The sequence below is a fragment of the Haliotis rubra genome, unplaced genomic scaffold (assembly GCF_003918875.1).
Source record: "Haliotis rubra isolate DU_JTF1 unplaced genomic scaffold, ASM391887v1 Scf1317, whole genome shotgun sequence".
NCBI classification, from domain to species: domain Eukaryota; kingdom Metazoa; phylum Mollusca; class Gastropoda; order Lepetellida; family Haliotidae; genus Haliotis; species Haliotis rubra.
The window spans coordinates 53,407-69,122 of NW_025765245.1; the positions used below are offsets into that span (position 1 = coordinate 53,407).

Here is a 15,716-nt window from a genome sequence, read left to right on the forward strand (position 1 = left end):
CAATGATCTCATCCCTGTATCGCAGACCTGTCAGATTGCCATTGACAATGACAAGTTATGTCCAACCATGAGCTGTGATGTTCCCCCATACCATAACGCCTTCACCACCAAACTGTCGCACGCGTCAGCATACCGTTCACCTTTCCGTCTGTACACCCTTGTCCTGCCATCTGAGCTGTCCAGATGAAATTTCTACTCGTCAGTGAACAAAACACCATCCCAGTCTTGTCTCCTGTACTGTAGATGCTGACGTGATGTCACGCGTGGACGGCCGTATTCCCATTATGTTGAAAACGTTTTCATAGAGATGAGATCGTGTTTCGATGGACACCAAAATGTCTGATCACTTCATTTTGGGCCATTCCCGTTTCAAACATACCCACGGCGCGGAGACGCTGATTTTCGGTATGACGTCGCATGAACTACGCGCAGTTTATGTTAAAATTAACGTGTTTTCCACAACATTTCAGAGGCGAGAGAATAATAACCTTTCTTCTGATTTCAATATCAGGTGTGTAAACATCAGGTGTGAAAAGTGAGTGCCACAAAGTGCACCTGCCACACGTGACACATGACCTCTGCTTTGCTGCATGGTTATTTATATATGGTTATTTTTATAACTTTTCAAATAACTTTAACTTCATGCAATTTTATTTTATGCACAGTTATTTTTTCCGTTAGTATATATTCATTTCCCGTGAAGTTCCTGTTTAGAATATTATTGATCTTCAGCAACCCATGCAACTAACGGGATCGGGTGGTCAGGCCCGCTGACTTGATTGACTAATGTCATCGTATCCCAGTTGCGTAGATCGATGCTCACTGGGTTGTCTGGTCCAGACCGCCGCAATATAACTGGAATATTGCTTAGAATATTGCGTTAAACACTATTTAAAAAACTGCTGAGGTATTTATAAAGGCAGGTATTGCTTTTTAACGGTCTGTATCGTTTAGTTTATCTGTATCTTTTATCAACTTAAATACCACTATATTGTATTAACTTAAATACCACTTTACAATTTCAAAGACCCGGGTTCTATTCCCTACATGGTTACAATGTGTGAAGCCGATTTCTGATGTCCCAAGCAGTGATGTTGCTGGAATATTGCGGCGTAAGACTAACGTCACTTACTCACTCACTTTAAAAATTCACATTCAACCCACATTAAGCTACGTAGAATTGCTTTAGAAATGTACAACAACCCATGATTAACGTTTAAGAAAGAACATGCTGGTATTCAGAGTTTACAGACGTATCTTACATTATTTTTGGAACACCCGAAATTCCCCCCTGAACTGTTGTTGATATAAAACACGATGACTTCCTTCTCCTATTATTTTTAAAAATATCCCAGTGCAATTAAACTGCCGGTACCGTCCTCTTTAAATAGCATGACATATTATTTGGAAAATTGAAACTAGTTAGATGAGACTCCATCCCGTCCAAGTTATTGAGGTAGAATTTTCGGCATTGTTTCAGCCATATAGGTACCAATTCAATACAAAATATAACCCTCTTCCTCATTCAAAGTATTTACAAAGTTGTTTGAGGACTTTGAGTGTTGATTTAGAAAAAGGAGTACCCAAGTTTTCAATACTAAAGTATTTAATAGTTCAATTTATTATCCATATAATACTTAAATATTGAATATTGGGGTAGTCCTTAACTTTATTTATTGAGTTTATTATGCAGGCAGTCGTGAAATATCTGGAAAACTGTGCGGCGCTAAAAACAAGCAAAATTTAAATAGGAAACAAAATACAGTAATCTCGAGGTGTGTGGATGTTATTGAATTAATCGATATTTCCCTTCGTTGCATCTCTGTCTATGTGTGGGTAGCGTACAGTAGGAAGCTGTCATCTGATGATTCATCGCTGAGGAAACTGCGATCAATATTGGCAAGGACAAACGGCTGGTCTCGTGAGTGTTCCAAACCATTTGTCCAACTCAACTCCGGGTTGTTGACGTTCGGCCAACTACAGCTCTTCGATCAATCAATGTAACTTGCAGCTTTAGAGATAGGAAGAAGTTCCGCTGGTCAGTGAATCCCGTTAGTAGTAGTATGATGGGGGTTCTGCCGAAGTTTGTGTTGTTAGGGTTATTTGTGTCTGAATCCGCTCCCATCATCCCTATCTAGCGAACGCAGTTCCCGGTAGGGGCGCTGGTGTAGCTATTTTTAGAAAATGACCAGAATTTGGTTCACCGACCCCGTCGCGTTTAAGGGATTCGTTCGAGGAATGTTTAAGAGAAAACGCGGTGATTCCCACCAAACCTGAGCGAGAACGTGTGAGAACATTGTTAGCCAAAACGAAACACGCCAAACTCGTGCTGAAAGCAGGCCAACCCTTGGCTTATGCGGTGTGCTAGCTAAGCAACACTTAGCAAAACTTGGCAAACTGCTTAGCAAAGTCAAGCACTGCTTAGCAAAACTTAGCAAAATCAAGCAACACTTAGCAAACTGCTTAGCAAAATAAAGCAACACTTAGCAAAACTTAGCAAACTGCTTAGCAAAACTTAGCAAAATCAAGCAACACTTAGCAAAACTTAGCAAACTGCTTAGCAAAACTTAGCAAAATCAAGCAACACTTAGCAAAACTTAGCAAACTGCTTAGCAAAATCAAGCAACCTGCTTAGCAAAACTTAGCAAAATCAAGCAACCTGCTTAGCAAATTAAATGCATCACCTTTATATATAAAGACCATGACGACGTTTGAAATTCTCGTGTTGTTTTACCTGACATTCATCTCGTTCTGTTTGGGTTATGCCGGATTTTATTATATTAGATTTAAAATCCGATTGATGTATTATAAGATGGAGTTGGACGAACAGATGATATCCGAGGAGGAGAAGGAGGGTAATGTCAGGGATAAGCGAGAAAGACTCGTGGCCCTCGTCGTGGGTGGGAAGGGGAAAACTGTACACGAGATACGAAGCCCTATTCGGTGCTGAAATGACGAAAACCATAGGGTCGGCTATAACGCAATTCTACACCATTCTAATTGAATGACAGGGCCACCGTGTGCCGTCATTACAATGAATAGTAGCGCTAATAATTTGTCTGGCTGCTAAAACACACTTGATTGGCTAAATACATTTACAATATATAAAATAATAAAGCAGCAATGAAACACTTGCATTAAGTTCAAGAAAAGCAGACCCCATTGCCATGACGAGCACTACTTCATTTTAAAAACCATTGGAGGTAACAAAAGACCAGTGAAGTCTGAGAGAGTGACAACTGGAAAACATATTACTTGATGCCACGGTAACCGCCAAACTCTCCCCCGAGAAGCCCTATCGCTAACAATCGTATGAGGTCATAATACGACGCATGCAGTGCACGGAGTTCGAAAACCGTTAGTTGTTTTGAGCTCACTGTGTACAACTATATTTTCACTGCTTTATTTATACTATTTTATAGTTGAATCGTTTGCACACTCAACTTAACTCGTAATTAACCGTCTTTATAGCAGTTTTAAGCTTGTAAGAATATGTTTCACTGATTTTAAAAATCCAGTCGAGTAACAGACGCCATTTTGTTTGCATGCCATACGGTCGGTAGCGAAAAATAAAATAAAATGATATTTTGTACATTTAACATGTCAGTAATATAAATACGTTGTATGCCTCTCCCTCGGGTAATACAGTCTGGTGTACGCCTTTTTGTAGCAGTGTCATCCCTCGCCTACTGCTTTCGCTCGTTAGATACCAAACCATTCCCTCGTTTCATAAATATGGTATTACACGGGACATCGTTTAGTATTCTCTATATATCAAACCGTATTACCCTCTAGAGAAGCATACAACTTATAGTGTAAAACCGCTGGACGTATGACGTCATAATGGTAATACTGTTATGACGTCACAATGCTAATACCTCTGTCATAATGGTATTAAACCTTGCTTGACTCAACACACTGAGAGTCAACACACTGTAGGCAGTTTCTGTCAATTTATGTTGCAGAGTCATAAACAGAATACTAAACTCGCTTCCGTGAAATATCATTTCGTGAACGATTTAGCAGCCAACTCACTTTCGTTCTTTTGATACCAAATCATTAACTCGTTTAATAGAAATGGTATTACACGGAAGGTCGTTTAGTATCCTCTATGAACAGACTGAGAATTTGTGCTCCGTATTATGTTTGAATTGTTTGACCTTGTTAAGGAATGTGGAATCTTGACTAGCTGGTATCTTCATGCCAATTTACGTAAAGACATGTAGTGTAATATTCTGTCGTGTTTAGGAAAGTTCTTTACAGCAGTTTTAAATCAACGACTCACTAATTTTACATAAAATGATACGATTTTAAGTGCGGCCCGACCTGCGTTCTTGAGAACTACGCAACAACAGATCATATTTAACATATGTTATATTTGGGATCACACTTTCATAGTAAAGTACAGATTCGAATACTTTGGTTGGGTTGAGTCCCGTCCGGGATCCGAACCTACGCCCTCAGAGTCAGGCACCTAATCGCAAGCACACAAACTCAGCCGCCTAGCCTGCTCAGCCACCGCGACTTCCATTTTTCTTATGCTTTTGATGCTCATGTTGTCAGTCGCGGGGCTATCTGGTCCAGACTCGAATACTTACAGACCGCTGCCATATAGCTGGAATATTACACGATGCGGCGTTAAACAACAAACATATTTGTTGAATTAAGATCTTAGACGCCTTACTCTGAGATACTTTCCGTGTATTTTAGCCCATATTTACAATAGTTCATAGTTGGGGCATGTAGATAAAACTTTGTGATTTCCTACCTCCCTCTTCACTTAACCAGCGGCGGTGGGGTAGCCTAGTGGTTAAAGCGTTCGCCCGTCACGCCGAAGGTCCGGGTTCGATTCCCCACATGGGTACAATGTGTGAAGCCTATTTCTGGTGCTCCCCGCCGTGATATTGCTGGAATATTGCTAAAAGCGGCGTGAAACCATATTCACTCACTAACTCACTTCAATGAACCATTTCATGTTTACACAATATTACCCAGTCCGTGATAATATTTTACAAATGTTTGCAATAATGAGTGAGGGTTAAATAATCATACTAAACGCTAACAACATCCCTTCCAGCATTAAACCACATAAAAAACGAACTCGATAAATCTGAGTGAGTGAGTGGTTTGCGCCGCTTTTAGCAATATTCCATCAGTATCACAGCGGGGGACACCAGAAATGGGCTTTACACATTGTACCCATTTTTACACTCTGAGATGCTGAACACACACACGTTGATGACAGTTTTACCACCATCTGGGTTGTTGGTACCACGCTGGTGATATTCACACTTCAAGGAATGGTTGGACACGTGTTTTAATGTCATTACTGACGACAGTGAACGATTTTAGACTATATTTTTATGCCATCTTTAGAATGACATACCTTCAGACACAAATTACACATTAAGTCGAGTTTATTTTGACGTATGTGTTTGAACGGGCTTAATTGCCACTGGTGATTCATCACAGCCTCCAATCGAAAAATAATGAGTGAGAGAGTGGAAATTGTTTGACGCCAATAAAACGTAAAGTTGGTAAAAAAGATGCATGCATGAACTTGGTGTCAGTGTCATATCAAATATCGTGACCCATAAGGTTAAGCAGAATGACTAATATAGAACTGATCACATCTACATGTGTATAATACCGAATTAAATAATTGTAAGTGTAAGAATTTTCTCAAACAGAAGGAGAAAAGGCCGAGAATGCTCTATTGTAACTCCTTATCACATGACTAAAAATACATTAATACAGTAGAACTGTCGAGGTCTTGGAACTCATTTTGATATCTGCTGTAACTCCATAACACATGACTAAGAATACATTAATACAGTAGAACTGCCGAGGTCTTGGGACTTATATATTATTTTGATATCTGCTGTAACTCCATAACACATGACTAAGAATACATTAACACAGTAGAACTGTCGAGGTCTTGGAACTCATTTTGATATCTGCTGTAACTCCATAACACATGACTAAGAATACATTAATACAGTAGAACTGTCGAGGTCTTGGGACTTATATATTATTTTGATATCTGCTGTAACTCCATAACACATGACTAAGAATACATTAACACAGTAGAACTGTCGAGGTTTTGGGACTTATATATTATTTTGATATCTGCTGTAACTCCATAACACATGACTAAGGATATTTTAATACAGTAGAACTGTCGAGGTCTTGGGACTTATATATTATTTTGATATCTGCTGTAACTCCTTATCACATGACTAAGAATACATTAACACAGTAGAACTGTCGAGGTCTTGGAACTCATGTTGATGCGCTGCTGTAACTCCATAACACATGACTAAGAATATATTAATACAGTAGAACTGTCGAGGTCTTGGGACTTATATATTATTTTGATATCTGCTGTAACTCCATAACACATGACTAAGAATACATTAATACAGTAGAACTGTCGAGGTCTTGGGACTTATATATTATTTTGATATCTGCTGTAACTCCTTATCACATTACTAAGAATACATTAATACAGTAGAACTGTCGAGGTCTTGGAACTCATGTTGATGCGCTGCTGTAACTCCATAACACATGACTAAGAATATATTAATACAGTAGAACTGTCGAGGTCTTGGAACTCATTTTGATATCTGCTGTAACTCCATAACACATGACTAAGAATACATTAATACAGTAGAACTGTCGAGGTCTTGGGACTTATATATTATTTTGATATCTGCTGTAACTCCATAACACATGACTAAGAATACATTACTACAGTAGAACTGTCGAGGTCTTGGGACTTATATATTATTTTGATATCTGCTGTAACTCCTTATCTTGGCCAGTAGAGTAGACCAGGTAGGTGTTACCCCTACTGTTGCATTGTCGGACGGAGCATAGTAAAACGTGCTAGGTATACCTATATGAAAATAACCCGTAACAGCATTTCGGTATACATGAAAGCCTATATATAAAATAGAGAACTTAAGTACACCAACGGTACCGCATTTTGGTACACATGAAAAACATATATATATATATAATATAATATACCACCTACGTACAAAAACGCTTGCTAAAATAAAATAACTTTTGTGGGGAGCAGAGCCGAGTGCCACCCAAAAATTGGTTAATACTGACACATAGCGAGTTGAGCAGCTTTCAGTGTATCCAAAGAGGTATGTATGTATCGTGTATATGCCATGGAGGACCACCGACCCAATGTTTGAATGAGATGGTCGTCGACAAAGTTGGCTGCTGCCGTAGTAGCCGCGCCAATACGGAACGAGTGCCCATTAAAGTCACTGCTCCTATAACTGAGCCTGTTTAACAGCACTTGCAGTTTGTGGAGGAAAAATTCTCTTGTGAGAGGGTATCCTTCCTGCGTCACAAACAAAGCGGGGGAGGGACGGGGGATAGAGGCTCTGAGCCTCAGATATTGAGACATAGCGTGTACATGTTGGAATCGTTCATTGTCAAACACGACTATCTTGACTCCTCTCCGATATGGGTCCGTCTTGGAGGACCGGAGGGTACGCTCCATAAAGGAATTGTCCTCCGCTAACACAACATCATTCCTACACAAATTACTGTCACAGTCAAAACTGCCTCTAACCGTGAATTCCCCACAACGGAGGAACCCCAAAAAGGCCAAACAAACTACTGCTAACATCAGGCTATCAACAAAAGGGGTAAAGCATCCTTGATGTAAGGACCTGCACATGTGATCCAGGATGTCGACTGTGATGGGCAATCGTTGTCTGGCCGGGTGTGCTTGCTGCCTTTTGATTCCCTTTAGAATGTACTCTAATCTGGGCAGTGGGACCCCTTCTGGTGACCACAATGGATTGCCCCTACCTGCTCTAATATAAAAGAAACGTATCCCTGTTTTGATTGATGTATAAGCTATACCCAGAACTGAATGGCAGTATGTTACAAAGTCTACAAGCACTGTCTCTGTTAATAAGGGATACCGCCATGGTTCCCCAGCACAAATTATAGGCTGCCAAAAAACGTTTTAAAGCTTGCAATCCCGATCGGTAGACTTGAAGACCTCGACAGTTCTACTGTATTAATATATTCTTAGTCATGTGTTATGGAGTTACAGCAGATATCAAAATAATATATAAGTCCCAAGACTTCGACAGTTCTACTGTATTAATATATTCTTAGTCACATGTGTTAATGTATTCTTAGTCATGTGATAAGGAATTACAGCAGAGCACCAAAATGAGTTCCAAGACCTCGACAGTTCTACTGTGTTAATGTATTCTTAATCATGTGATAAGGGGTTACAGCAGAGCATCAAAATGAGTTCCAAGACCTCGTATTATTTTGATATCTGCTGTAACTCCTTATCACATGACTAAGAATACATTAACACAGTAGAACTGTCGAGGTCTTGGAACTCATGTTGATGCTCTGCTGTAACTCCATAACACATGACTAAGAATATATTAATACAGTAGAACTGTCGAGGTCTTGGGACTTATATATTATTTTGATATCTGCTGTAACTCCTTATCACATGACTAAGAATACATTAATACAGTAGAACTGTCAAGGTCTTGAGACTCATTTTGATGCTCTGCTGTAACTCCATAACACATGACTAAGAATACATTAACACAGTAGAACTGTCGAGGTCTTGGAACTCATTTTGATGCTCTGCTGTAACTTCTTATCACATGACTAAGAATACATTAACACAGTAGAACTGTCGAGGTCTTGGAACTCATTTTGGTGCTCTGCTGTAACTCCATAACACATGACTAAGAATACATTAACACAGTAGAACTGTCGAGGTCTTGGAACTCATTTTGATGCTCTGCTGTAACTCCTTATCACATGACTAAGAATACATTAATACAGTAGAACTGTCGAGGTCTTAGGACTTATATATTATTTTGATATCTGCTGTAACTCCATAACACATGACTAAGAATACAGTACTACAGTAGAACTGTCGAGGTCTTGGGACTTATATATTATTTTGATATCTGCTATAACTCCTTATCACATGACTAAGAATACATTAATACAGTAGAACTGTCGAGGTCTTGAGACTCATTTTGATGCTCTTCTGTAACTCCATAACACATGACTAAGAATACATTAACACAGTAGAACTGTCGAGGTTTTGGAACTCATTTTGATATCTGCTGTAACTCCATAACACATGACTAAGAATACATTAACACAGTAGAACTGTCGAGGTCTTGGAACTCATTTTGGTGCTCTGCTGTAACTCCATAACACATGACTAAGAATACATTAACACAGTAGAACTGTCGAGGTCTTGGAACTCATTTTGATGCTCTGCTGTAACTCCTTATCACATGACTAAGAATACATTAACACAGTAGAACTGTCGAGGTCTTGGAACTCATGTTGATGCTCTGCTGTAACTCCTTATCACATGACTAAGAATACATTAATACAGTAGAACTGTCGAGGTCTTGGGACTTATATATTATTTTGATATCTGCTGTAACTCCTTATCACATGACTAAGAATACATTAATACAGTAGAACTGTCGAGGTCTTGGGACTTATATATTATTTTGATATCTGCTGTAACTCCATAACACATGACTAAGAATACAGTACTACAGTAGAACTGTCGAGGTCTTGGGACTTATATATTATTTTGATATCTGCTGTAACTCCTTATCACATGACTAAGAATACATTAATACAGTAGAACTGTCGAGGTCTTGAGACTCATTTTGATGCTCTTCTGTAACTCCATAACACATGACTAAGAATACATTAACACAGTAGAACTGTCGAGGTCTTGGAACTCATTTTGATATCTGCTGTAACTCCATAACACATGACTAAGAATACATTAACACAGTAGAACTGTCGAGGTCTTGGAACTCATTTTGGTGCTCTGCTGTAACTCCATAACACATGACTAAGAATACATTAACACAGTAGAGCTGTCGAGGTCTTGGAACTCATTTTGATGCTATGCTGTAACTCCTTATCACATGACTAAGAATACATTAATACAGTAGAACTGTCAAGGTCTTGAGACTCATTTTGATGCTCTGCTGTAACTCCATAACACATGACTAAGAATACATTAACACAGTAGAACTGTCGAGGTCTTGGAACTCATTTTGATGCTCTGCTGTAACTTCTTATCACATGACTAAGAATACATTAACACAGTAGAACTGTCGAGGTCTTGGAACTCATTTTGGTGCTCTGCTGTAACTCCATAACACATGACTAAGAATACATTAACACAGTAGAACTGTCGAGGTCTTGGAACTCATGTTGATGCTCTGCTGTAACTCCTTATCACATGACTAAGAATACATTAATACAGTAGAACTGTCGAGGTCTTGGGACTTATATATTATTTTGATATCTGCTGTAACTCCTTATCACATGACTAAGAATACATTAATACAGTAGAACTGTCGAGGTCTTGGGACTTATATATTATTTTGATATCTGCTGTAACTCCATAACACATGACTAAGAATACAGTACTACAGTAGAACTGTCGAGGTCTTGGGACCTATATATTATTTTGATATCTGCTATAACTCCTTATCACATGACTAAGAATACATTAATACAGTAGAACTGTCGAGGTCTTGAGACTCATTTTGATGCTCTTCTGTAACTCCATAACACATGACTAAGAATACATTAACACAGTAGAACTGTCGAGGTCTTGGAACTCATTTTGATATCTGCTGTAACTCCATAACACATGACTAAGAATACATTAACACAGTAGAACTGTCGAGGTCTTGGAACTCATTTTGGTGCTCTGCTGTAACTCCATAACACATGACTAAGAATACATTAACACAGTAGAACTGTCGAGGTCTTGGAACTCATTTTGATGCTCTGCTGTAACTCCTTATCACATGACTAAGAATACATTAACACAGTAGAACTGTCGAGGTCTTGGAACTCATTTTGGTGCTCTGCTGTAACTCCATAACACATGACTAAGAATACATTAACACAGTAGAACTGTCGAGGTCTTGGAACTCATTTTGATGCTCTGCTGTAACTCCTTATCACATGACTAAGAATACATTAATACAGTAGTAGAACTGTCGAGGTCTTGGGACTTATATATTATTTTGATATCTGCTGTAACTCCTTATCACATGACTAAGAATACATTAATACAGTAGAACTGTCGAGGTCTTGGGACTTATATATTATTTTGATATCTGCTGTAACTCCATAACACATGACTAAGAATACAGTACTACAGTAGAACTGTCGAGGTCTTGGGACTTATATATTATTTTGATATCTGCTATAACTCCTTATCACATGACTAAGAATACATTAATACAGTAGAACTGTCGAGGTCTTGAGACTCATTTTGATGCTCTTCTGTAACTCCATAACACATGACTAAGAATACATTAACACAGTAGAACTGTCGAGGTCTTGGAACTCATTTTGATATCTGCTGTAACTCCATAACACATGACTAAGAATACATTAACACAGTAGAACTGTCGAGGTCTTGGAACTCATTTTGGTGCTCTGCTGTAACTCCATAACACATGACTAAGAATACATTAACACAGTAGAACTGTCGAGGTCTTGGAACTCATTTTGATGCTCTGCTGTAACTCCTTATCACATGACTAAGAATACATTAACACAGTAGAACTGTCGAGGTCTTGGAACTCATGTTGATGCTCTGCTGTAACTCCTTATCACATGACTAAAAATACATTAACACAGTAGAACTGTCGAGGTCTTGGAACTCATTTTGATGCTCTGCTGTAACTCCATAACACATGACTAAGAATACATTAACACAGTAGAACTGTCGAGGTCTTGGAACTCATTTTGATATCTGCTGTAACTCCATATCACATGACTAAGAATACATTAACACAGTAGAACTGTCGAGGTCTTGGAACTCATTTTGATGCTCTGCTGTAACTCCTTATCACATGACTAAGAATACATTAACACAGTGGAACTGTCGAGGTCTTGGAACTCATTTTGATATCTGCTGTAACTCCTTATCACATGACTAAGAATACATTAACACAGCAGAACTGTCGAGGTCTTCAAACTTATTATGGTGCCATGAAACTAGAAGTACATGACAACACTTCAATAGCAATCAATCTTTAAGAACCAACTTTAAAAGAAATTGATCAACTGATCTTAAGACAATATATACTTAATAAAAAAATGTATTCTATTTTGGGATGATATTATTTGAATACCAAGTTAATGATTGTATACAGATATAGAAAATGAACATTTCATTCAAAAGGTCTTATGAATTACGTGCAAAGCATTTCTCATGATGTGCATGCGAATATGTTCCACGTAAAGTTCGAAATTTACAGTGAAGTGTGTTAATGTGTACAAAGAAAATTGTTCTAATATTGTTTTAAACTCGGGCGGTTGGGTAGTCTAGTGGTTAAAGTGTTCGCTCGTCACGCCGAAGGCCCGGGTTCGATTCCCCACATGGGTACAATGTGTGAAGCAGATTTCTGGTGTCCCCCGCAGCGATATTGCTGGAATATTGCTAAAAACGGCGTAAAACTAAACTCACTTCCTGTTTTAAACATTTTTTAACATGCGGCGTATGTCACGCAAGGAACAGATACGCAGGAGGCCTTAACAAGGCAGCGTCCTGTCATGAGCGCTTAACGTTTTCCAGAGTACGGCGTTAAGCAACAGACCAACACCAATTTCAAATTTTCGACCTATTTTCTTCACCAGCTGCGTTTGCTAAAAAACTGAAGCACATGGCCAACAATACATTAACTATCTGTAATCTATATCAATTTGAATTTTGGACTGTGAACAATTAACTCCTTCAGATTTTGGATAGCGAGGCTGTTTGCCTCAATATATATCCAACTTATTAACTGACAAGCAGTTTCACGTCCTCATGGGTTCTGCCCTGTATTGCCAATGTGACTATAAACTTTAACTCACTCACTCTATCCTGTCTGATCATGATAATGAGGTGTGAGTTTAGTTTAGGCATTTAAATATTACGTAGTGTCCGTCAGATCTCTTTACACGAGCACATTTGTTGTGTGTGCTGTTAATAATACTCGTACATTGTTCACACACTACTACACGTTGCAGTAACAGGAACTGTCTTTATTTAGACGAGTGATAGCGTCTCTGCTTTGAGCCCTGCTGTGGTTTCAATTACTATATTTATGCATGTTCATGAATGTCCCAACATGCAGAATATGATAAGTTCAGCATTATAGACGGATACTACAATCGAGTCTTTCTTAATTGTTTTGTTTTTGACTATTGACACGTGTGCATTATTCATAGGTAATATTATGCATGTCAGTATTTTGAATTTACCATGAATATCTGACGGTGTCATAATCTCTAAAACAGAATTCATCAAGTGATGCCTTCTTGAAAATATTGTCTTAAAATGGCACACGTTTTTCAACCGTAGATTCAATGAAATGATCATCCCGAGTTATAGAGAAAGACTTCAAATTCAGTAGAGCTGCCCTTGCACTTGAAAGAAATATGGCTTGATGTTGCGGAGGGTCAGTTTGCCATCAGATACTTTCAGATACGGAACCGTTATCTCAGAGATTACACGGTTCTTAGATGCCAATGGACATTTCACTTCAACAGTGGTATCATCTCCAAGAATTGAATCTTTTGAAGCTCCGAGGAATGGATGAACATCGGACACAAACATACCACATGGTGAGGTTTTGAAACTAGACTTTTGAAAAGCTTTAATCGCCACCTTTTCATATGTTCTCCAATGTCATAGTGGTGAACTCTGAATGTCCTCAAACATCTGTCATTGATGAGCAAGTTTATGAGTTTTGTCTGATGCCACACAAATTTTCCCAAAATTGGAAGAAGAAATTATCTTTGTGTGTTCAATTTTCTTCTTCACAGGCTAGATGGAAAACAGCATGTGTCAGTGGAATGAAGGTTTGGCCCCTAGTTGCTTTCGACAGGTCGACAGATTTGTTGGAGGAAGTGGGATATCCAGCACACAAAGATCTGATTTAGTGGTGGCTCAGGGGAATTGGACAGGAAATCGGAACATCAACGAAGTCCTTGGACGTCACATGCTTCCGATTATGGACCGACACAGGGAGTTGTTCCAGCATGACAACGCTACTTCACATACGGTCCGCTACCTTCCCCGTTCTAACGTCAATGTCTTGTCATGCCCTTCCCGACCACCGGATCCAAACCCGATAGAACACCTATGGGATGAACTCGATCGACGTGCACGTCAACGTCAAAATACGCCCCAGACACTTCCACAACTGGTAATCGTATTGCAGGAAAAGTGGGGAAGAATTCCTCAAGAGCGACTTCGTCGACTTATTCAGTCTGTGCCGAGATGGTCCCGAGTAGTAGTTGCTGAAATGGTGGCCATACAAAGTACTGACTTTGACGCCACCTTGTGGACTCAACACAACAATAAAGGATGTCTACAGATGTGTGTATTTTCACCTTTTTACTGATAAATTAAATTATAAAGGATGTCAATAATAACACAAGAATATGTCATGGCACGAGGTAAATACATGCAGTTATCAAGGATTACTTCTGTGTTTGCCTTTGACCGGAAACAAACCGGTCTCCAAAGTCTTTTAGACTAAAATTACATCTAGTTTTCATGTTTAAAATAACACACAAAGCATGAACCCATCCTACTTGTGATAAAAAAGTAAATGTTTGAACCTATACACTTGTGGGGGAAGCAAATGTGTGAACCACCACACTTCTTGAAATAAGGTCAAGCGAGTCCCATATGTTCCCTCGAGTGTTAAATCGGTGATTGTTGCTCCGTAACTACCGCAGCACCCCTAGTGGGCAAGGGGGCACAACTCCAGGAAGGTTCCCCATTGGGACGAACGGGCATAGGTATCTTGATGTCAAAGGATTCATGATTAGGGTAATCCCCTTGGGCCTGACTAACCGTAAGGTCTCTATCTGCATAACTGTATGAACCCTGTTGTCTCAAATCTTCCAGATTCCTATCTCTTCAAGGTCTCACAAATGTGCTTGGGGTTGGAGGCCAATAAGGATCACTCACATTCTGCTTGAATAGAAGTCTATCCTCCTCCTCTAAGTCACTATTTGACATTCTCCAATATGGCAATGCCTCATCTCCCAGACTGTTATTTCGTGTAGCTTGTGCTCAGGAACTGTCTTTGGAGTGGATGTGTTTTCACGTGTACCGCTCCCCTGGGTTAGGTTAAATGGAATTGGTTAAGGGGCCCTTAATTTAACTTGGCCTGTCCCCCTCCGTTCCCTATACCCAGGGGTCAGAGCATGTCTCTGATGGACACTCCCATCAGCACTTTGGAGGACCTGAGAGTCAATCTCCTCGGTACTGGGCTTTGTCCTAGAACTCGGCTATGACACTCCCATACCATGAGGCTCAGCATGTGGATTAAACATGGGTGCCTTGGCACGATGGCCAGATTCAGGATTGTGAGGACCACTAGCTTCCAGGTTGGCAAGGACTTCAGAGGAAACCTCCATTTCCCTGCTGAAATCTTGTGAGGCTGCCTGCCACCGGTCATAGAGAACATTATGACTTAGTTGAGCAAGTCCTCCTCCACAGACCTGCAGGTTGATCTCCGCTTGTTCCAGCTGTTTTCAGCAACTGTATCAGTACTTGAGTCTGGTGTTTTGAACACGTGACTAGCCTCTGTCCATCTACCTGGGGAACCATCAGGGAATGGGGTAAACTGTCCAAA

General features: G+C 39.5%; 1 protein-coding gene across 1 annotated transcript; it reads right to left on the reverse strand.

Annotated features, from left to right (window-relative positions):
- Positions 1-7,108: 7,108 nt before the first annotated feature.
- On the reverse strand, positions 7,109-15,097 carry LOC124267514. Its single transcript, XM_046702437.1, has 2 exons — positions 15,047-15,097; positions 7,109-7,981 (listed from the first exon to the last, which is right to left on the reverse strand). Exons 1-2 carry the CDS (start codon positions 15,095-15,097, stop codon positions 7,109-7,111), a joined length of 924 nt encoding a protein of 307 aa, XP_046558393.1.
- Between the last annotated feature and the right edge of the window lie 619 nt (positions 15,098-15,716).